This window comes from Vulpes lagopus, chromosome 12 (genome assembly GCF_018345385.1).
Source record: "Vulpes lagopus strain Blue_001 chromosome 12, ASM1834538v1, whole genome shotgun sequence".
Classification (NCBI taxonomy): domain Eukaryota; kingdom Metazoa; phylum Chordata; class Mammalia; order Carnivora; family Canidae; genus Vulpes; species Vulpes lagopus.
The window spans coordinates 58,751,060-58,773,275 of NC_054835.1; the positions used below are offsets into that span (position 1 = coordinate 58,751,060).

Below are 22,216 nucleotides of genomic sequence, written 5' to 3' on the forward strand. Positions count from 1 at the left end.
TCGCGGTGCCTCTGACGTGCTTTGTTCTGTGTCTGTGTCACGGCGGACTCCGTGAGCCTCTGCCCGCGGCCTTCTCCCGTCGCCCTGCACACGCACCTTTCCACGCCTGCCTTCACAGCCGAGGGAGGTTGGGCTCCTGGACCTTCTTAGAGACCACGCACTGCACGTGGCCCCCGGAGCTCCGCAGCGTTCCCCCCAACACGATCCTGGCCCAGCGTCCCGGGCCCGCCCTGGGAGATCTCTCCTTCCAGCCCCTGGCCCTGAATCTGCATTTCCTTGCCTCAAGCAGACTCTCTGCCCAAAGAGCATGTCCTGGAGCCCTGTCCGCTGGGCCATCCCTGCCCAGGGCCCTGTGGAGCAGCGGCCCAGTCGTTCCCGGCCCACACGCCAGGCGCACCCCTCCTGGAGCCCGGAGACCGCCCCAGTGGCGGAGCAGGCAAATCTGTCCCCTGTGGCGGGACCTGGGCTCCCGGATCTTCACCCAGAGCCGCCCCTGTGCCTCGGCAGCTCCGCCTCCTGGCATCGGCTCCAACAAAGCCCGGGCCCGTCTGCCCGGGAGCCGATCCAAGGATGGTTATCACCACCTCGTTAACAATTTTAGAAAACGAAAGCGAGCTAAAATGTCTCAATTTGGGAATGTCCTAGCCACGCAACGCACGAGCTGGAATGCCGTGTGGCAGTTACAGGAACGGGGTAGGGCTGTGCATCTCGGCGCGCTAGTGTTTCTCGGGGGAAACGAGGCACTTTGCAGAGTGATGCTCATCTTAAGAGACGTTCGTGTGAACTCACCCACGGAATGACGCTGTGATGTTTGTACAGGTTTTTTAAAAAGTCCTGGAAAGATACCATCAAACTGATAAAAGGAGTTACTCTGATGTACCGCTTCAGTTGATTTTAACCATATACGTATGGTTCAATTTCTCAACGATACATTCATAGTTAAAAATGACGTTTTTTGTTTTTTTTAATTTTTTTAAATTTTTTAATTTATTTATGACAGTCACAGAGAGAGAGAGAGAGGCAGAGACACAGGCAGAGGGAGAAGCAGGCTCCGTGCACCGGGAGCCCGACGTGGGATTCGATCCCGGGTCTCCAGGATCACGCCCTGGGCCAAAGGCAGGCGCCAAACCACTGCGCCACCCAGGGATCCCTAAAAATGACATTTTAAAATTAATCTGTATATTAATACAATAATATATAAGAAGTCATATACTTAAGCTTAATTTATAATTAATTTATGATTAAAGTTAAATTTTAGAAAAAGAAAAGACTGGTATGGATGACAGCATGGGAAGAGCTTGGGATTTAGTGCTGAAGGATGCAGGGACGGGCCCCACTGTCACCCCTCATCAGCAGATAAGCCCCTCTGGGCCCTGGCCTGTGACCCAGGGTCTCCGGGATGGTGTGGATGCTACCGTTAGCTGGTGTGTCACCTGCAGCTGGCTGGCGGGGCGACGGTGCCACCAGCACCACTGTAGTTCCTGGCCCCTCCGGTGAGTGTAGCCACGTCCCTCCACTCTGTAGCACTCTGATGATGGAGATGTGGGCAGTGGTGTGTGCTGTGCCTGGACACTGCCTGCACTGCACACACACCCCCTCCCCATATGCTGACTTGTAGTTCTTGACTCCTGGTATCTAAGAATGTGACTTTATTTGGAAATAGGGTCATAGCAGGTGTAATTAGTTAAGTGAGTCCCTAATCCGGGCTGCTCAGCCCTTGTAAGAAGAGGAGGTTTGGTTCAGATGCGTAGAAGCTGGGGGAGGAGCTGGGAAAGCTGCTGCCTCACAGCCTCAGAGGGAACCGCCCGTGCTGAACCCCGGACCTTGGCTCGTCCAGGTCTGTGCAACTCTGTTACAGCAGCCCTGGCAAACTAATAGAGGTCCTGGGAGCTGCCTCCTGCAAGCTCTCGCTCCCCTTGCTGGCCGGCGGGCTGGCAGGAGAGGACCTCCCTGGTGCCCGCGAAGCCACATACTGAGAGAATGGCCAAGTTTAGGGCAGAGAGAGTGAGGAGGGCACCTGCTGAGCACCCGCCACGGGCACTGGCCACCTGTCACAGCAGCTCCCGGAGCCCCGACTATGGTGAACACTGACCCAGAACTGTGCCCTCAATGGAAGCACGACACGGGCCACACATGTGAGCCACACGTGCCGTCTTGCGACGTCCAGTAGCCTCATTGAACAAATCACAGCTGAAATTAAGTTTATTTAACCTGTTACACCCACAATCCTTTGGACACGTGGCCTGTACACCACTTACGGAGGAGATAGTCCACGTGCTTTCTCTCACACGACATCTCGAACCCCACTGTGAGCTGTGCGCCGCGGGACGTCCGAGTTCAGCCACGCAGAGAGCTTCGTGCCAGCTGTGTCGCGTGGCTGCCGCGTCGGATGCCCCAGGTGTGAGATGTGCATCCAGCGTGGTCCGGAGGCCCTGGCTGTTCCGAGCTCCTCGCTCGGGCCTGTGCTGTCCCCGCTCCATCCCAGGAGGTGGTCGTCAGAATCTGCCGGCGACGTCCAGCTTTTGCAGAGAGCTCTCTCGAGGCCGGGCTGTTCTTGTTTCTCGCTGCGTGTCGTTGGATGAATTGTCTCGTCTCCCTGGCCCTTAATTTCCACGTCCTCCAAAGAGCCTTTGCAGGGCTCGTTGCAGAGCAGGGTGAGAAGGGCCTGGCGGCTATCAGGCACTTGAGGAGTGGCCGCCACGTGGAACCGGACCTCCTGGCACCGTCCTTTCTCGGGCTCTCTCCTGCTCTCCCCTCTGTGCACGAACCGAATGCCCTTCCTCGATGAGCACCTTGGGGCGGTAGCCCCAGCAGGAGGTGGCTCCATGCAGCACTCTGATGATGGAGAGCCCCCAGCAGGGTGGAGGTGGGGGTGGGAGGGAAGCTTTAGGCCTCAGGCTGTAGTGGCAGCTCTGTGTTCCTCCCCTGAACCCAGGGAAATGATCCAGGGCGAGGTGGGGGGCCCAGTGTGACTGCTCCATCACCCCCGCTCTGCGGTCTGAAGCCACCAGGGATCAGGGCCCCCAGTGCCACCGGCCGTTTACGGGCAGCAGCTACAGGCTTGGTGGCCACGTCCCTGCAGGCCCTGCAGCCAGCAAGGCCTTCTCGTGGGTCAGGGTGCTCTGCATGCTAATGGGAGCAGTGGGTGTCCCCATTAGAGCTAGAGTGGGGCGGGGACCATCACCCTTAGCAGAAAGTCTGCCCGGGGCCAGGCTACCCTGTCTGGGCTGACCTGGAGACAACACCAAACCTTTTTCTGGCTGTAACGTGGTTATTTTTTTTTTCTTTAAAGATTTATCTATTTATTCATGATAGACATAGAGAGAGAGAGAGAGGCAGAGACACAGGCAGAGGGAGAAGCAGGCTCCCTGCAGGGAACCCGATGTGGGACTCGATCCTGGGTCTCCAGGATCACAGCCTGAGCCAAAGGCATGTGCCAGACCGCTGAGCCACCCAGGGATCCCCTGTAACGTGGTTATTTGTATAAAATCTGTTCCCTGTAGGTCTATCTACCCTCCGTAAATTCAGCTACTGATGCTGACAGAGAACCTGTCCCTGCTCCTCCACTGTTTAAAATAATTTTAATCCTGTGGAAGGACCCAAGTTTATCCAAACCCTGTGAACTTTTGCAGGGCCCAAGGGCTGCATTTTTAGAGGACTTTTGGGAAAGCCCACGGAGCTGGTGCCTGTGGTAGGTTGGATTCTGTCCCTGGAAAAGAGTTGAATTCTTGACCCTAGAAGCCTGTGACTCTGACCTTATTTGGAAATTACATCCTTTGAAGATGTAATTAGTTGTGTTCAGATGGGGTCATACTGGATCAGGTGGCCCTAAATCTGATGGCTGTGGGGATGGAGACACTCGTGTAAGGAGAACGCTGCCTACGAGCCATGAAGTCACTCGGTTACTTCCTTCTCAATTCTGTGCCCTGTCGCCCCTAAACAAAAAAGGAACCATAGCACTTCCCTGAGGGATGCTTTTCTGGCCTTACAGGCCTGCAGCCCACGTGGGGACTTGGTTGGGGCCGATTGAGGATGTTTCTAGACTCCACTGTTTTAACCTGAGGGACATCAGACCCTGGGTTGGATTAGACTCAATGGGCTCAAGAGTATCCAGGCCCAGAAACCTCTCACCAGCCAAACTCAGCCCCGACCAATCTGTACCGCAAAACCCGTTTCATGAACAACTTGACCGCCAAGTCTCCTTCAAATAGATTTGGGGTCTTTCCATAGGAAAAGACGAGAGCTGAAGATAGGATCTGAGGCAGGCTGGTATAGCAGATGCAGCCAAAGCCGAGCGCTCCAGGCCCTCTTATTTTGCAGGGTTTTTATTTACACAGCTCTGGGATAAATGAGAGCGTTTTGTTCGGCCCGGCCTGGTCATACAAGCCCTGCTTTGAGATGTCTGGACGCGCCGATCCAGACCAAGGTCACAGAGCTGTGCTGTGGGCAGTGCAGAACCACATGTCCCCAGGCTTACATTCTCCTCATAAGGCAGCCTTGTGCTCGGCCTCCCCCACCCCTGCCGGCCCTCACGCTCCTGCAAAGTGGGCCTCCCCGCTGGAGAGCGTCCTTTCTGCAGGCGACCCCAGGAGTCTCAGTATGTGCAGGTGAGGAGCCAGGTTGGCCAACAAAGTGAGTTTTGGGTCCCACTGAATCCATTCTACAAACGCTGGTGGTTGCAATATCAAGATCAAGGACATTTCAAATGATGTCCACTGACGTCATGCAGCCGACCCCGGGAATAATGACCGGACAGGCCTGCCGCCAGGGGATCTTCCACGAGGAGGGGTCGGGCTCTTTGTGAACGTTGAGCCGAGAGGAGAGATTCAGTCCTGCAGGGTCAGCACCACCCTATGTGTAGGGACAAAGCTGAGGTTGGCACCGCCTGCAACGTTTCCTCACGACCCCATCCTCCTCTTGCAACAAAGTCAATCTTTGTTCCTGGCTCAGCCCCGCAATGGAAACCACATCTGCTATTGTCCTTTTATCTTGCTATTTTCTTTCTTATTTCCTTTTTTTTTTCAAAGATTTTATTTATTTATTCATGATAGACAGAGAGAGAGAGGGGCAGAGACACAGGCGGAAGGAGAAGCAGGCTCCATGCCGGGAGCCCGACGTGGGATCGATCCCGGGGCTCCAGGATCACGCCCTGGGCCAAAGGCAGGCGCTAAACCGCTGCGCCACCCAGGGATCCCCCTCTTTCTTATTTCCTAATGGTATTAAATCATATATTACATTTATATATTATTTTATGCCATAGTATATTTATTATTTTCTTCAAAAATAGTGTGCAGGGCAGCCCGGGTTGCTCAGCAGTTTAGCGCCGCCTTCAGCCCAGGTTGTGATCCTGGAGACCCAGGATTAAGTCCCAGGTCGGGCTCCCTGCATGGAGCCTGCTTCTCCCTCTGGCCGCCCCCGACCCCCCCGCCCCCGTGTCTCTCATGAATAAAAAAAAAAATAGTGTGCATATTCCACATACACACTTACTGCATTGATACAGGCCAGGGAACGGAAGGGGTCTTCTCTGAGTATTCGGGGTGGACCCCTAACACCTGGCTTTTCCATCTTTTCTTCGTTTGGTCCTTATTTCGTGTGCTCCATGAGTTTTGACTTGGTTCTTTGGGTCACTAACCATCTGTCTGGTGCAGGTGTCCTGTCCACAGGGCCACTTACTGCCAGGTTTCCAGCACCGAGAGGCGGAAGCATCCAGAACCTCTGCTTCTCTCTGGTGGCTGTATCTGCACCTGTCAGAACAGGATGTCCACGCCAACTATGCCACTTATGTACTTCTCAGAAGGTAGGGAGTCAAAGCCTGGGTGTAAGCAAGTTTCTTCTTTTGGAATTTGGTGTCACACCTGCAAATGCATGTTACAACCCAGCTCCGAGGTAGCCTGGCTAGACAGGGCTCTTAGCAGCTTTATAAAGGAAGAGGAAGTGACCTGATAATCCAGCTAAAGCTTCATTTTTCTTGAGCCAAAAATTAAGTTGGCAGTGCAGAGACAGACAAGGCAGGACCGCAATCCCTGTCCCTCAAAGACCAGATTTTAAAAATCATTTAATTGTTTTTTTCTGCTAAGGAATGGTCAGGACCATAGAGAAGGGGACAGGAAAGATTCCCTGGGGGACACTCAAATGGCCTTAAAGTCTAAAGGGTGTTGGGGCGCCTGAGTGGCTCAGTGGTTGAGCAACTGCCTTTGGCTCAGGGCGTGACCCCGGGGTCCTGGGATCGAGTCCTGCATTGGGCTCCCTGCAGGGAGCCTGCTTCTCCCTCCACCTGTGTCTCTGCCTCTCTCTGGGTCTCTCATGAATGAATAGATAAAATCTTTTTTAAAAAACCAAAGGATGGGGATCCCTGGGTGGTGCAGCGGTTTGGCGCCTGCCTTTGGCCCAGGGCACGATCCTGGAGATCCAGGATCGAATCCCACGTCGGGCTCCCGGTGCATGGAGCCTGCTTCTCCCTCTGCCTGTGTCTCTGTCTCTGTCTCTGTCTCTCTCTCTCTCTCTGTGTGTGACTATCATAAATAAATAAAAAATTTTTTAAAAAATTATAAAAAATAAAAAACAAAGGATGTCTCCCTTGGTGTGTTGTCTCTCACCAGAAGCAATCTCATTCCTAAAGCTATGTTGGGTTTTATAACAAACATGCTACACCACACAAGCAGGTATGTTTTCTCAGCTCTTTGACTTGCCCAGGAGGTGCATCCTGCCCCTGCCAGACTGCAGAGGGTTGTCTTTTTTTTTTTTTAATGTTTTGATATTTTCTTTTTAATTTAAAAATTTATTTATTCATGAGAGACACAGAGAGGGAGGCAGAGACACAGGCGGAGGGAGAAGCAGGCTCCCTCTGGGGAGCCCGATGTGGAACTCCATCCCAGGACCACGGGGTCACGCCCTGAGCCAAAATCAGGCTCTCCACCCCTGAACCACCCAGGTGCCCCCAGGCTACAGACCTTCTGACAGCAGTGCCCACTGTGCTGGGCCGTCAACCACTTCCTGTTATTTTGGGCAGGCTCAGGGTTCTGGATCACATGAGCCACCCCTGACCCCAGGGCCCATGCAGGAGGTGCCACCAGGCCAGCAGGGCTAGCTCGTCACTACTGGCGTGGAAGGGCATCTGGGTTTTGCTCTGCTGGCATCTCCCCAAATCTAACAGAGGCACAGGACAGTGTAGGGTAGCGCTGGGCCCTCCCTTCACTCGCTGTTCCCAGAGGAATCCCACCGTGGAGCATCTTTGAGCACTGGGAGCCTTCCCTGGATTCTGGCTAAGCCCCCTCTCCTGCGAGGACCCAGAAGGGACAGCCCGGTCCAGCCTGCAAGGCCTCGCGCCCTGCCTGGAGCCCTTTCCTTCAGGACAAGCTCTCTCTCCTGGGCCCCACACGAGTTCAGCACAAGGGCAAGGGCCACAGCAGTGGACATGGCTTGGGTCCTGCCCAGATCCAGATGAACTAGACAGTGGGAGTAGCTGGTCGTGAGTAGGCGTTTGTGGCTTCGAGTAAATATGAGATCAATCACGGCCACCTGCGCTGAGCACCCCCTAAGCACCGCCTGAGCCAGCTGTGCAGGGGTGGGCACCGCGGGAGGGGAACCCCGAGAACTGAGTTTGCCGTTGGCACTCCAGAGGAAGCCCCGTGTGGCTGGAGCATGTGGAAAGGAGAGGGTTGGAGACACGGGCAGGACGGGAACCCCGGCTTATTACATTTGATAATAATTGTCCGAACCGGAGTTTGCAGCAGCACCTGTGCCCACACGTGCTCTCAGGCTGAACTGGTTCTGAGGGCTGGACAGTGAGGAGAGTAGGGACTGAGGAATGCAGGTCAAGCACTTTGCTTGGGCCCTGGAGCGCCAACATTTGCTAGATTCCCCAACAGCCCTGGGATGCTGCGCTATGAGCTCACAGACAAGGACGCTGAGGGACAGTGGGACCTGGGTGCAAGCGCAGGCTGGGGTGGCCTCCTGGTTAGCAGTGGCCATCCCAGCGCCCGGGTGGGCTGGAAACCCTCCACTGCCTTCCGCAGCTGCGGTCACTTAATCTGCGCAAGGCCCCGATGCCATGGGGCTGGCGACCTCCACTTTGCACCCCGGGAGCCTGAAGCTGGCCCAGTGACCCGCCGGGTGTCCTGTGTCCCTCCCTGGCCGCTGGCTCTGCAGGGAGGTGGGCGCTGTCCAGGGTTCAGGGCACCGCGGCTGGGGCTGCTGGGGGAGACCCCTGTGCGGACCCCAGGGGCCAGGATCCCCGCGGGCCCCGTGCCGGGTCCGCGGGGTGGGGGGCGCCTTGGGGGCATCCCGGCCGCACCCTGCGGGACCCGGACCCCAGAAACGAAACCAGGCGTCGGCGGGGGCGCAGCGGGGGCTCGGCGGGGGCCCTGGCCACGTCCACGGAAACTTCCTGGAGGAGGCTCCCGCCCCCGCCCAGCTTCCAGCAGGATGCGCCCCGGCCCGGCGACCTGGAGGGCCACGAGCTGGGGGGGGAGGGAGGGCTGGGGGGCTGGCAAGGAAGGACGGCGGAGATGGGGGCGGCCGGCCCCCCACCCCTGCAGCCCCGCCTCCGGCCCCCTCCCCACTCCCATCCCTGGCTGCCCCGCCCCGCCCCTGGCACCTGACTCCCCTGCTGCCCCGCCCCGCCCCTGCCCCCTAACGCCCCTGTTGCCCCCGCCCGACCCCTGCCGCCCCCTGCCCCGCCCCTGGCCCCGACTCCTATCCCCAGCTGCCCCCGGCCCCCCCCCCACTCCCATCCCCGGCTGCCCCCGCCCCACCCCTGCCGCCCCCTGCCCCGCCCCTGGCCCCGCCTCCCATCCCCGGCTGCCCCGCCCCGCCCCTGGCACCTGACCCTCCTGCTGCCCCGCCCCTGCCCTGCTGCCCCGCCCCGCCCCTGCCCCCTGTCGCCCCCTGCTGCCCCGCCCCTGGCCCCCGACTCCCATCCCCGGCTGCCCTCGCCCCACCCCTGCCGCCCCCTGCCCCGCCCCTGCCCCCTGACCCCCTGCTGCCCCGCCCCGCCCCTGCACCCTGACCCCCTGCTGCCCCGCCCCGCCCCTGCACCCTGACCCCACCCTCCACACCAGGCGGGGCGGCGGTCGGGGAACGGGCTTTGAGTTTGGGGCAGTTCCCCAATTGGCAAAAGGGGCAGGACAAAGTGGCAGCTGATGGGGTGGAGTCGGCTGGGGCCGGCCTCGGGTCCTCGCTCGGGCTCCTGGCGCGGGGGGAAGCAATCGGAGCTTGGGGAGGCCTCCGAGCCCGCTGGGGCTTCCCGCCGAGGGCCAAGCAGAGCCCCGCAGAGGAGGACAGCGTAGGGGCGGCGGCCTGGGCCCCCGGGAGGCCCGGAAAGTGTGGGTGAGAGCCCGGAGCGGGAGGGGGAGGTGGGGCCAGGGCTCCCCCGGTTGAGCCAGGACGCGCGCACACACCAGTGTGGCTCTGCTCTGCCCCCCAGGCACCGGGGGGAGCAAGCCCAGTCGGGGGGCGGGGTGGCACTGGGGTGGGAGCAGGGCCGGCAGGGAGCAGGGGTCCTGACCCCTGGCCCCGTCAGCCCGGGGCTCCCACGCGGGCTGTCCCTCGGGCGGGCTGTGGCATCCCTGCAGGGCTGTGTGCCGCACCTAGCCCCCTTCACCTGTGCGCCCGGTGTTTCTGTCCCTGCGCCCCCGTCCACCCTCACCCCGTGTCTTGTCCCGGGGTCTTGCAAGCGCTGCACCTGTGCCTGGAACAAGCCCCCCTCCGCCCACCCCTAGCTCTCAGGGTGTCCCACCCCCAGCCTCGGCCAGGGGGGCAGGTCTTGGACTCGCGGAGTGATGGAGAGCCCAGGAGGGCGCCCCTGGCTGGGGGGGCAGAGAGGGAACAGGGTGCTGGGGCCTTGGGGTGGGGGCGGGAGATGCCCGGGGCGGGAGCCAGTAGCGGGGACAGGACTTGGAAGACTTGGAGGCGGTCGGGGCTCTGAGCGCTGCAGGCAGGGAGGCGCTGGCGCTGGGTGACAGGGGTGGGGGGGTCGGGGCTCTGAGCGCTGCAGGCGGGGAGGCGCTGGCGCTGGGTGACAGGGGTGGGGGGGTCGGGGCTCTGAGCGCGGCAGGCGGGGAGGTGCTAGCGCTGGGTTTCGATTGTGCGGAGGATCTTCTGGTGCCGTAATTTCACTTTCCCAGAAAATGAAACTGAAGCCGGGCTGTGGTCACATGACGGGAGGCTCAGTATATAGCCCGCGCCCCCGCCCGGGACCCTTCCCTTTTCTTGCAGACCTGCAGGAGCCCATCCCGGAGGAATGGAGTGTGTGTCGTGTGGGTACGTCTCCAAGGACAAGGCCCCCAAGTTCTGCAGCCAGTGTGGACAGAGGCTGCGTCAGGCAGCCGAGCCAGGTGAGGGCCGCGGGGGCCGGGCGCTGGAGGGAAGGTCGCCGGAGGCAGCTCAGCGGGCGGCAGCAGCGGGTGTTCCGAGGGGGCCTGGGCGAGGGGGCCTGGGCGTGTGGCTGAGGAACTTCCTAGAAGACGCGCTTGTGCCAGAAAAACAGTTTCATCTGGTCCTGTTGCCCAGGGCTTTTGTCACTTTTTAAAAACTTTTGGTTTCATTTCTTGGAGAGGACTCCAGGGTTCTCCTCCTCCTCCGGACCAGGGGTCTCGGGCCGAGCTGGGGGGTCTCAGTGGATTTCAGAGGATGCCGTGTGCAAGTGGTGTCCCAGGTGCTGTGAGGGGCACGGGGTCCCCAGAGCCTGGACAGGACCCTTACTGGTGAGGGGGGGCAGGTCGGTGCCTGAAAGGGGAACCGTGTCAGGTGGCCTTCACCTGCTGGCTCAGGTCGGTCCTCAACTCTCCTGGTGTCCAGGACCGCAGGCTGCCTTCGTTCCTTTCCCTGGTGTTCTTGGACCACGGGACCTTTGCACTGCCTGTTCCCTCAGCTGGGACTATCCCTTTCCTCAGGGCAGCACCATTACCCCCTCACCTACTTTCGGCCTTTGCTCCTCGGCCCTCCCACCTGGAGGCCCACTCTGACCGCCCCATTGAGGACTGCACCTGCCTCCCCCCACTCTCCCGCCACTTCGCCAACGCTGTTTGCCCTCCTAGCATTTGCACCACGGCAGCGTGTGTCTTCAGATGAGCCCTTCACTCTTGTTAGCTGCTTTACTCCCAAGTCCCTGGCACAGTGCCTGGCACATAGTAGGTGCTCAAATAATTTCTGGACCAAAGAAAGTTCTCTAGAAGGTCACGTGAGGTGTGTGCGTGCGTGTTTGCACGCGAGTCAGTAGATGCTGTCGGTACCAGCCCCTCTTGCTCGCCGACCTCTGGGTAATCTGGGAGGGGGCACTGGGTGTCAAGGGTGGGGGGAGTCACTGGCTCTTTACTCCTGTTTCTGTTGCCCGTGTGCACAGTGCTCACGTCACGGATGCTTTTATTGGGCTGTAGGAGGCTGCTCTGGTTGTTGGTTTGTGTTTGCTTTCCTTCTGCTGCGGCCCCTTTAGCGGGGAGCCCCGGCTGGGGTCAGACCTGGGGAGTCTGTCTTCCTTTGGAACGCGGGGGACTTGACTTGCACAAGTCGAGCTCCGATCGGCTCAGTGTCGGCTCTCCTCGTTGATTCCTTGCTGTCTGGATTCTGCAGCCCGGCGTGGCGCCGCCGAGCTCCTGCTGTCCAGCTGGAATCTCCCCTGGTCCCTAGAACATCCGCCTGAGTGGGAGACCTTGTCAGGGGCTCTTTGGGACCCCAGAGGGTGAAAAAACGAACAAGAAAAACCCAAATCAGACCAGTTGGTGCAATTGCCCTGAGCCGGTGCTGTGCCAAGTATGGAGGGAGGAGCTGTCATGAATTCCCATTTCAGGGATGCCCGGAGTGAGGCACAGGGAAGTGAAGTCTCTCGTGTGCCGGGAGGAAGCTGTGGCTGTGGTCTGGCTGCCTCCAAGTGATGGGCGGGAAGGTGGGGTCCGGGGTGGGGGACCCCTCCCACCCCTCTATCTGCTCTGAAGGACCACCACCTGGGCTGGGTGGGTGAGCAGCTCCAGCCCCTGCTGGCACTGGCCAGTAGTGGAGGTCATGGAGGTCATGGGGTCTGGGATCAGGGCGAGGCAGGGGTGGGGTGTGGGGTGGAAACGAATTAGCCAGACAAAGGGGGGGGCGGGGGTGGAATGGTAGGCAGAGAACCCCGAGGGGCCGCCTGGCCTCCCTCTTCTCAGGGTCTCCGGGGGAGCCCACTCTACCTCTGGCCTCCTTTGGTTTTGGGCGAGGGACCCTCGGGCGCTGCTGAGGGCAGCGCAGATATTCACCAGAGAATGGGGGGAAAGGGTGCTCCGTGAGGGCCTGGGCGCCTGGCACTTTCACAGGATGCCCTGAAGCTTTGGTGGGGGGCCCCATCTGGGGGCTGCCCAGGGCTGGAAGGGTGGGTCGGGTTCCCAGCCCTGCACCTGCCCGCCTCTGAGATGCTGGCATGCTGCTTGGGGGGGTGCTGGCTTCTTGGGGTCACCTGGGGGGCCCTCCCGTGCCACTGGCGGGAGCTGGGGCCACCCGATCCCCTGGACCGTCCCCCCCAGTAGCCCTGCCCGGGAACCGTGCTTTAGTCCTCCCACTTCTCCGCAGTTTCCTTCCTCCCCTCCTGCTTACCGGGAATAGAAACTGAAACCACGCTGCCTGCCGCCTGGGCTGGCCCGATACAGCATCTTCTCCGCAGGCTGCCCCACCTGGGGCTTAGGGGGCCAGTGGGGGATGGAGACGGGTGGGGTGGGGAGGGTGGGGGATGGGTGGGGTGTGGAGGGTGGGGGATGGGGTGATGGGGGATGGGTGGGGTGAGGTGGGGGGATGGAGGATGGGTGGGGTGAGGAAGATGGGATGGATGGGGTGGGGAAGCAGGCACCCTGGACCTGGCACTACGGGGCGGCGGGCAGGGCTGGGATCTGGGGGCCCAGAGAGGCTGGAGCCACTGTTTGGAGGAGCTGGACGATGTGATTTGGTGTGGGGTTCAGGGGTGAATGGTCAAGAAGGAATGTTTGAGGCGTTTTCGGTACAAAAAAGGTGGTTTTTTTAAATCACAGGGACAGGAGATCTGGGCAGAAAGAGCTGCATGAGGGTCGCCAGGAGGGATTGATGATATACTTTTAAGTTGGGAGGGGGAGAGACAAAGGAACTTTCCCCAAAGGTTTTCTTTTTTAAAAAGCTTTTATTTATTCATTCCTGAGAGACAGAGAGAGGCAGAGACACAGGCCGAGGGAGAAGCAGCCTCCTTGCTGCGGGGAGCCCAATGGGGGACTTGATCCCAGGACCCTGGGATCACGCCCTGAGCCAAAGGCAGACGCTCAACCACTGAGCCCCCCGGGCACCCCAAGAATTCTTGAGCCATCTTTGGTGCAAAATGGTAGTTTTATTAAAGCACAGGGACAGACCCGTGGGCACAGAGAGCCGTGGGGGGCAGCTGATTATATCCTAGGGCGTTGCGGGAGGTCAGGAAAAGGAAAGGGTCCAAAAGGACTGGCACCTGCAGCAGAGGGCTCCCAGGGTGCGGTGCGGAGGCCCGGCCTCGTCTAGCTGAGGCGGTTTCCCTCTAGGGTGGGGTTACCACGAAGCCAGTGGGGAGCTTCCTGGATGAGCATCACCGGGTCCCACGGAGGGGCGGGGCTTGCAGGGTGTGGGCCTGTGCTCTGTCCTCCGCTGGCCTTCTGCTCCCTAATCAATCACCACCATCCCCCTCCAGAACTTTCTCATCTTCCCAAACGGATCCTCCTGAGTAACCCCTGCCGCCTCCTGCCTCCCGCAGCCGCTCCCACGCTCCCACGCTCCCACGGCTGTCCTCGTTCTGTCTCTGGGAATGTGACTCCCCCGGGGCCTCGCAGGAGCGGGAGCGGGGATGTGTGCCTACTACTACTAGCTCTAGCCTCCCGGGCAGGGAAGGCGCACCCCTGTTTTGCAGCTGAGGGATGAGTGGGGACGGCTGGGGGCCACCCCAGGGGCGCATGTGCTGCGGCCCGGGCCTGCTGCAGGGGCTCTCGTTGGGAGCCTGGGTGTCAGAGTCGGCCTTGCTGACTGATTTAGGTTGAGTTAATTTTGCGTGACATTTTGTTGTAGCAGTGATTTGGGGTTGCCAGCGCGAGCCCCTGCCTTCTTCCCTCGTTCATGCGCTAATTAGCCATTGACCTGATTTGGGGATCTGCAGGGGAGCTCAGACCCACTTAGCTCCCTGGATACCCTTAGGTCTGTGGACGTGCACGCAAGTCTGTCAGCAGGAGCTCCAGGGGAGATCGTGCTGCCCAGCGTGCGTGCCTGCTTTAGGGATGAGGGACAGGAATGTGCTCTGATTCAGCCAAAAATGTCCTGCAGGCAAGGACCATGGCCCCAGCACCTGTCCCCAGGGCCTGGCCTGGTCTCTGTAAAGCCACGGGAAGCAGCCCCATGCCTGGGTTCAAACCCTTCTCCCCATTTGTTCTTCCCTTTTTTTTTTTTTAATCTAGCAGATAGGTGCTGGGAGAAGCACCTACCCCGTCGGGTGGCTGGGGGTACTTACTGGGGTACTTACTGGGGTAACGAGCACCGTGCCTACTAAGGGCCAGGGAAGATTCGCTCTCGCTGAATCCAGCTACTTCCCTTTTTATTTTGGGGATCATAGAGATAACACACATGCTGCGAATTGATAATTTGAAGTCGGGTTCCGGAGAGAATGGTCAAAAAAGAGTTCTTGAAATGTTTTTGGTGCGACAAGAGTGGTTTTATTATAACACAGGGACGGGACCCGTGGGCAGAAAGAGCTGCCCCCGGATCATGAGGAGCTATTGTATACACTTTGGAGTATAGCGGGGCAGGGCCTGACTCAGCTGCCAGCCCCATCCTGGGTGATGTAGGAGAGGCATGAGGGTCTGAAGCCGGCAGCCAAGAAAGAATTCTTGAGACATCTTTGGTGCAAAAAGGTGGCTTTATTAAAAGCACAGCTAAGTGCTTTGAGGGAGGTAAAGACAATGCAACGTTTCCAAAAGGATTTTCGTATCTTAAAGAAGACTTCTGGGAACTTCTGGGAACCAGGAGGCCTGGCTAGTGTCAAGCTAAAGTGGGTTTGGGCTCTAGTAAGGCATTAGCATGCAGATTGGGAATTCCTGGAGGAACGTCCTCCTCTGTCTCAAGTATTTGTCACAAGTGAAAGGACATTTAATTTTATCTACATTTCTTTTGTCTCTGTTCCTCACATCACAAATGGCCCTCTTATTGTAGGAGGGTGGAAAAACCACTGAACCCCCCAGCCTTTCACATCTCCAATTAACACAACACCGTTAACTATTTGATGTGTCCCCTTCTGGATGTTTCCTCTGTGTGGGAATATGCGCACACACTCGTGTTTCTGTAAGCTGGGGGGGTCGTGCCACATGCATCACTTACTTCCCCAAGCCTCTGGTTCAGGACTGGCTGCAGCACTGTTTGCTTTGCCACGGGGTAGGGCCTGGCTCAGCTGCCAGCCCAGTCCTGGGTGATGTAGGAGAGACATGAGGGTCTGAAGCCGGCAACCAAGAAAGAATTCTTGAGACATCTTTGGTGCAAAAAGGTGGCTTTTTTAAAAGCACAAGGACAGGACCCGCGGGCAGAGAGAGCTGCACTGGGGTCGTGAGGGGTGGCCAATTATATAATGTCAAATTGGGAGGGGCTGAGGGACAGCGTAAGTCCCTAAGGGATTTTGGAAGCAAGTTTCCAGACCCCGGGGAGGGGGGGCTAGCTATTGTGGGGAGAACGTCATTTATTACCATCTAGTAAAACCAGTCATGAGACCCTTCAGATGTATATTGGGGGATCGTGTGCTTGGGGGATGATCACCAACACATACCTTGGGAGTTTAGAGATAATGAAAGTTTCCAAAAGCATTTTTATATGTTTTTTTTGTTTAAGATTTTATTTATTTATTCATAGGACACAGAGAGGGAGGCACAGACACAGGTGGAGGGAGAAGCAGGCTCCCTGCAGGAAGCCCGATGCAGGACTGGATCCCAGGACCCTGGGATCACGCCCTGAGCCCAAGGCAAACACTCAGCCGCTGAGCCACCCAAGCGTCCCTGGAATTTTTATATGTTAGAGTAGACTCACGGGTCCTGGGCGTCAGGCTAAGGTTGCCTGTTGCCCTCAGCGAAGTATGAACATCGAGGCAGCTGAGTTCCTAGAGGAAGGTCACTCGTGCCTGTTTCAAGGACATGTCCGTGGGCTGTAGGTAGTAAGGAAGTTTAATAATTTTTCCTCTGCCTTTGTTTCCCGCATCACTGGACACTCACCTCATTCCACTATTTTGCGGTATGGCCCTTGGCGGCCGGATCTTGCCCCCCGAACCAGGCTGTGTGAGGACATAAGGCTTCTGGCCCTGCTGGCCTGTGGGCTTCGAGGTCTCTTGTCTCCCCGGGTCGAGGCCTCTCCAGCGCTGGGCTCTATCGATCTTGCTAATCAACGCCAAGTAGATGGGTAGACATGGTATCTCATGGATTCCTTTCTCATTTCCTTGATCAGTAGGGAGCCAGCAATGTTTTTGAGGGCTAAAAGGTCAGTTGTATTTCTGTTTCTTTGAACCGCCTCTTGTTTTCCTTTTGGGAAGCTCATTTTTTAGAAAAATCCTTACTGATTCTCATAGTCGCTGGGGCTGTTTGTATTGGAGGTGCCCAGGCACCCAGCTCCCTGCTTCATCAGCTGGAGGAATGCACTAGCTGCACACGCTCAGCCCCAGATCCAGGGGTTGGGGTTTCTGCGGGGCTCCCTCTCTGTCCCGAATTCCTCTGTCTCTGCATCTTTCTCTGCCCCCCTGCTTTGTCCTCAGGCTGGCTGTGTTCGCAGAGGCAGACTGTCCACCAGTTCCAGTGCATGGCATCTGTTTGTCTGACCAGGGGGAGGGAATCCATGTGTCTGAAACCCCAGCAACCAGCCCTGGAGGCCATCTGCACTTCCTGCCAATCACTGGGGCCAGGAGAAATGACAGGTTCTGATTGGATCAGGCTACCCAGGGCCCGCCCCACAGCGGAGGCTGGTAGAAGAAAGAAGGCCAAAATGCTCACAGTTTATTGCCAAGGGCAAGTGGCCCTGGGCTGTTGTGTGTCACGGTATCCTTGCTGCTTCGGTTCTTTCGACCTCAGGTCATCGGGGAGGAGGAATTTTTCTCTACCTTTCAAAATGCCTCTGGCTGGTCTAAGAATTAAATCAACGGGAGACGGATTAACAGGAGAAAATCAAATTTAATTTCTACACAGTGAGAGATTGCAGACAAGTGAAGGGAGGTGTGTATGTCATCCCGAACTCAGGAGAGGGCGGTAGGCGTCTGGGACAGTGAAGGGAAGGAAATAGCTCTCGGGAAGATGGAAAGGAGTCGGAGGTGAACATCCGGAAACCGTGGGACGTGCAAGAGAGGACTGATCCAGCAGGCCTTGCCAGGGTCCCCCCCTTCCCCCCGTCTGCCATCCCTAGTTCATCGTGTCATGTGGCTATCTGTGGTGGCTCCCAGGGCCTCCATCTCAACTCTCCTATAGGCTGCTGGGGGGAAGGGCAGAGTTTCTTCTTGAGTCTTTTCAGATGGGAATAATCTGCCTGCCAAAGCGGCCCGTCTTGGGGCAACTTGAATTTCTGAATATGCGTATTTAGACATTTAATGTATTTGTTATCGATCCAGTGGATGGCTCTTGATGGCCTTATATGTTTCAGGTGCCAGGGACTCCAAGGGGAACAAAGCTCTGGTCCCTGCCCTCCAGAATTTACAGAGGGAAGGACAGGGATGAAGGGGGCAGAGGAAGGGGCTTCAGGAGGGGAGCCCAGTGGGTCTGGGGCTTTGGAGGCCAGGCTGAGGGAGGGTTCCGAGCAGAAAGCCATCTGGAGTGTGGGGGGTGGCATGGAGCCCCAGGTTTGAAAATAGCGTCCCCGAAGGACTGTTTGGGAGGGGCCCCTGCTCAGGTGCTGGTAGCTATGTGGATGACAGCTCTAAGCAGGTGTGACTCTGAAAGCAAAGCAGCCGCCCGCAAGGATGAATGAGGCCAGGGACCAAGGAGGCGTTGGGAGACTCTGGGTGGCCAGGAGCCCCAGTGAGGGGCTGAGAATGGGGTGCCTGTCCCTGTGAAGAGAGGAAGAAGTGCTTGGGGCAGCGAGGGGAGCGGCACACAGTGCTGGAGGCCTCGGGGCCAGGCCCCTCCGATGCTGACATTGCGAGGAGTTGGATGCTCAGACCCACGTGCTGTTTCTGGGGTGTGGCCCCTTCCTTGGGGCTGGGGCCAGGGTCCTGGGTCCCTCACACCCACCCTCGAGCAGAGACTGGGCCCCGGGAGAGTGCGTAACGCGAGAGAGGGCTGACCTGGCCACAGCGTCCTGGGAGGATCTTCCTGCGTGACGTCCCTCGCCTTTTCCTGAGATTTGACCACGTGCTTGTACCTTTACAGATTCTGAGAACAACCGTGGCGGCGAGGCCGCGGCAGCCCCGGACGGAGAGGTGGAGCCCGGGCAGGAGCTGAGGGAGGACGGAGAGGTGGAGCCCGGGCAGGAGCTGAGGGAGGACGGAGAGGTGGAGCCCGGGCAGGAGCTGAGGGAGGACGGCGGCCCTTTCCTGTCCTCGGGCTCAAGAGGTCCTCTCCCGCCGCGAGGTCTGGACGAGCCCCCTTCCAGTGCGTCCTTGAGCAGCCGGAGGGTGAGTACGGCGGGCGCGGGGGGCGGGCATGGGTGGTTGGTGGCAGGCGGCGGGGCCCCCACGGGGCAGCAGCTGTCCGCGCACCCGCGTGGCCTGAGGCCGCCTCTGCCGGGCAGCCCATCCCTCCGGCCCGACGCCCTCCCTGCCCCCCCCCCCCGGTCCCGGGTGGCCGTGGCTCCGGGTCCCCGTGGCTCCCGGCGCGGACTGGTGGCTGGGCACGTCCACCTGGCCCCCGGACGTCCTTGTCCCGAGGCCCAGACCCCAGGTGGGTGCGGGCCACCCCCCGACGAGCCGTCCTGGGCCCCCTGGGAGCGCCAGCGCCCGGCCGCCGCCTGCGGGGCTCGCTGGACAGATCCCGGTTGAAGCTCGGCCTGTGGGGCCCGGGGCCGCGGTCTCTGCGGGGCTCCCACGGAGGGCGCTGCCTTCCTGCCTCTGGGCCCCCGGGGGAGGAGCTGCCGCCCGCGGGGCTGCGTGTGTGCGGGCGTGGGCTGTGTGCCGGGTGTGCACGTGCGGTGGGTGTAAGTGTGGGGGTAATACGGTGCAGTATGTGCGTGGGTGTGGGCGCGAGCGGGCTGTGTGAGTGAGTAGGGGTGTGTGCGCTGTGGTGCGTGTTCTGTGCATGTGAGTGTGTGCGTGGGTGTCCTTCCTGTTGGCGAGTCACAGTCTAGGGCAGGATGTGGGACAGTGAGGGTTTAGGTGGACTCTGAAAACGGGTGCTGAGGGGTGCCCTGCCCATGTTGGGTGCGCAGCACCGTGAGTGAACCTGGTACTGAGCCCAGCAGGACTGGGTTTTCTTTTTTAACCTTGAAGTAAACGGAGTGAGTTTAAGGCTCTTTTGGAAACAAAAATGGGCAAGAATAACCAAAAATACTATGAAAAAGAAAAGTCTTGAGTGGGATTTATTGCACTAAATCAAACAAAAACGTGGCACAAAGCCATAGTCAGTAAGACGGTGATTTCTGGGGGCGATGGCTGCAGCGGCAGAGACAGCCCTGAGTCAGAACCTGGTACGTACAAGGACAGTGGGGGAAAATATACATAAATATTTATCTGGTCTCTGGATGGAGAAAGACTTTCTAGTAATTAATGCAGGGGAAAGACTACAAACAAAAGATTGGTGTCTTTGACTTAAAAGAACTAAAAATATATTCTGTATAGAATATGATAAGAACAAAAGAAGGGCAAACAACCTGGGAAAAATAGAGAATATTTGTATTTACATAAAAGTATTTTTATTTTATTTATTTATTTTCATAAAAGTATTTTTAAAGCAGAGAACGAGTTGCCTCAATATGTCAAAAGCTCATAGAAATCAAGAAGAAAACAGTCAACAACCCTGAAAGAATGGGTCAGTGATGGGTTGTAGTCCACAACTGGAAATATATAAATAGATGGCCTGTAAGTGTATAAATGTCCCACTTCTGAACCCAAACATTGAAAAGAAAAAGAACTGCAAGCTTTTATATGAAATCTATCAAATTAAAGAATTGATTTTTTTAAAAAGATTTTATTTATTCATTCATGAGAGACACAGAGAGAGAGGTAGAGGCACAGGCAGAGGGAGAAGCAGGCTCCATGCAGGAGCCTGATGTGGGACTCGATCCCGGGACCCTGGGATCACATCCTGAGCTGAAGGCAGATGCTCAACCACTGAGCCACCGAGGTGCCCCTAAAGAATTGGTTTAAAGTCAGCATTTGGGGCAGAGTTCTCCCTGCACCCACAGGTAACATGGTGGGACCACCCAGCATGACAAGTGTCCTTTGACCTGCTCTTCTTTGATTTCATTATGAAAAAGGACTCCAGAAAGGCGTCTGAAGATTCCAGATAAGATTTAATCACTGCTTCAGCTTCTATGGCCAAATTCTGGAATCCTCCTGAATCCCCCACCAGGGACAGGCCCATTCATATCGTCCTTAGGGCAGAGTGGACTGTGGCCTCCAACTGTTATTTTCTCAAAGATGTGGGGAAATTCTTGCAATCAGATCAGCTAACTAAATAAAAAGAGAAAAAAACAAACCCCAAGTATAGGGAAGGGATACCAGCAAAAAACGGCAGAGAAGGGGCCTCCAGGGGTCTGTCCCTCCAGAGAAGCACCAACAAAATGGAGCAAAACAACCAGAATAAGCTTGATTGGACCTTCGCAAAATCTCAGTAACAGGTGACTTAGCCCTCGGGGCAGAGCACATTCTGGGGGCTGGAGACTAATTGCCCTCCCAGCAAAGGAAGAAAAGAAGATGCAGCCCCATGCGGGACCCCATCCCAGGACCCTGGGATCATGACCTGAGCTGAAGACAGATGCTTCACCCGCTGAGCCCTCCAGGCACGCCTCCTTTTATTGCTCTTCGCAGACTTGGTATTTTGTACAAATTGTCGGTTTGCGGCAACCTTGCACCCAGCAGGTCTGTTGGTGCCATTTTCCCAACAGCATTTGCTCTGTGTCGCGTTTTGGTGATTCTCGAACTGTTTCAAACTTTATCACTATTATCATTGTTACAGTGATCTAGGATCAGTGATCATGACTCGCTGAAACTCAGATGATGGTTAGCACTTTTTACCAATGAAGCATTTTATTTTGTTGTTATTATTTCTTAAGATTTTATTTATTAGGGATCCCTGGGTGGTGCAGCGGTTTAGCGCCTGCCTTTGGCCCAGGGCGCGATCCTGGAGACCCAGGATCGAATCCCGCGTCGGGCTCCAGGTGCATGGAGCCTGCTTCTCCCTCTGCCTGTGTCTCTGCCTCTCTCTCTCTCTCTCTCTCTCTCTCTGTGTGTGTGACTATCATAAATAAAAAAATAAAAAAAAAATTTAAAAAAAAAGATTTTATTTATTAGAGAGACAGAGAGAGAACATGAGTGGGGCGGGGAGAGGGAGAGGGAGAAGCAGACTCTGCTGAGCAGGGAGCCTGATGTGGGTCCCCATGCCAGCACCCCGGGATTATGACCTGAGTTGAAGGCAGACACTTCACCCACTGAGCCACCCAGGTGCCCCCAAAATGAAGTATTTTTTTAATGAAGTATTTTAAAATTAATGTGTGCACATGGACTTTTTGGACATAATGCTGTTGCACACTTAGAATACGTGTAGTGTGAATATAATTGTTTTATGTGCTGGGAAACCGAAAAATTTGTTTGACTTGCTTTATTGCAATAGTTGCTTTATTTGGAGAACCTGGAACCAAACTCCAGGTGTCTCTGAGGTATGTCTGTGGTTTGCATAAATAGTGGGACCTTGCATAAAAAGGTGCCTCCTGCATGCTCTGCATGTGGACTGAGTGCCCCCAGCCCTGAGAAGGACGAAGGTGGTGAGGCCCTGCCCGGCTTCTGCCCAGGGCTGGTCTTGGCCACAACGGTGCCTTCTGGTTTGGGCTCTTGTGACTGAGGCTGTTCTGCTGACAGAGAAGGTTGACTGGTGACTGTCACAGCTGCTGCTCGTGTCTGAGGTTGTAGGGCCTATGCTCTGAACCCCCAGGGTCCAGTGGATGCCCTGCCAAGTTCATTTCTGGTTCCTGGGAGTTAAAATCCTGACTTTGTGAATTTTCTGGAGCATTTAGGAGTTTTGCAGGGGTCACTCATGTAAAAAGTGAAACGAGCTGGTGTGCGCAGTGAAAGTTTCTTCGCTTATGAGGAAAAGCAATGAGGTTTCCT

At 57.1% G+C, this 22,216-nt stretch overlaps 1 protein-coding gene across 5 annotated transcripts in view; it reads left to right on the forward strand.

Annotated features, from left to right (window-relative positions):
* The first annotated feature begins 9,081 nt into the window (after positions 1-9,081).
* The window catches only part of RNF213 (ring finger protein 213), a 99,325-nt gene continuing 86,190 nt past the window's right edge, over positions 9,082-22,216 (forward strand). For 4 of the 5 annotated variants that reach the window (XM_041727183.1, XM_041727184.1, XM_041727185.1 and 1 more), the window contains exons 1-3: positions 9,083-9,327; positions 10,216-10,334; positions 18,327-18,571. In XM_041727183.1, the coding sequence (XP_041583117.1) occupies positions 10,241-10,334; positions 18,327-18,571 (339 nt within the window). In that variant the 5' untranslated portion in view covers positions 9,083-9,327; positions 10,216-10,240. Of the gene's footprint in view, positions 9,328-10,215; positions 10,335-18,326; positions 18,572-22,216 lie in introns of all 5 variants that reach the window. The other variant, XM_041727186.1, reaches the window with a different exon arrangement.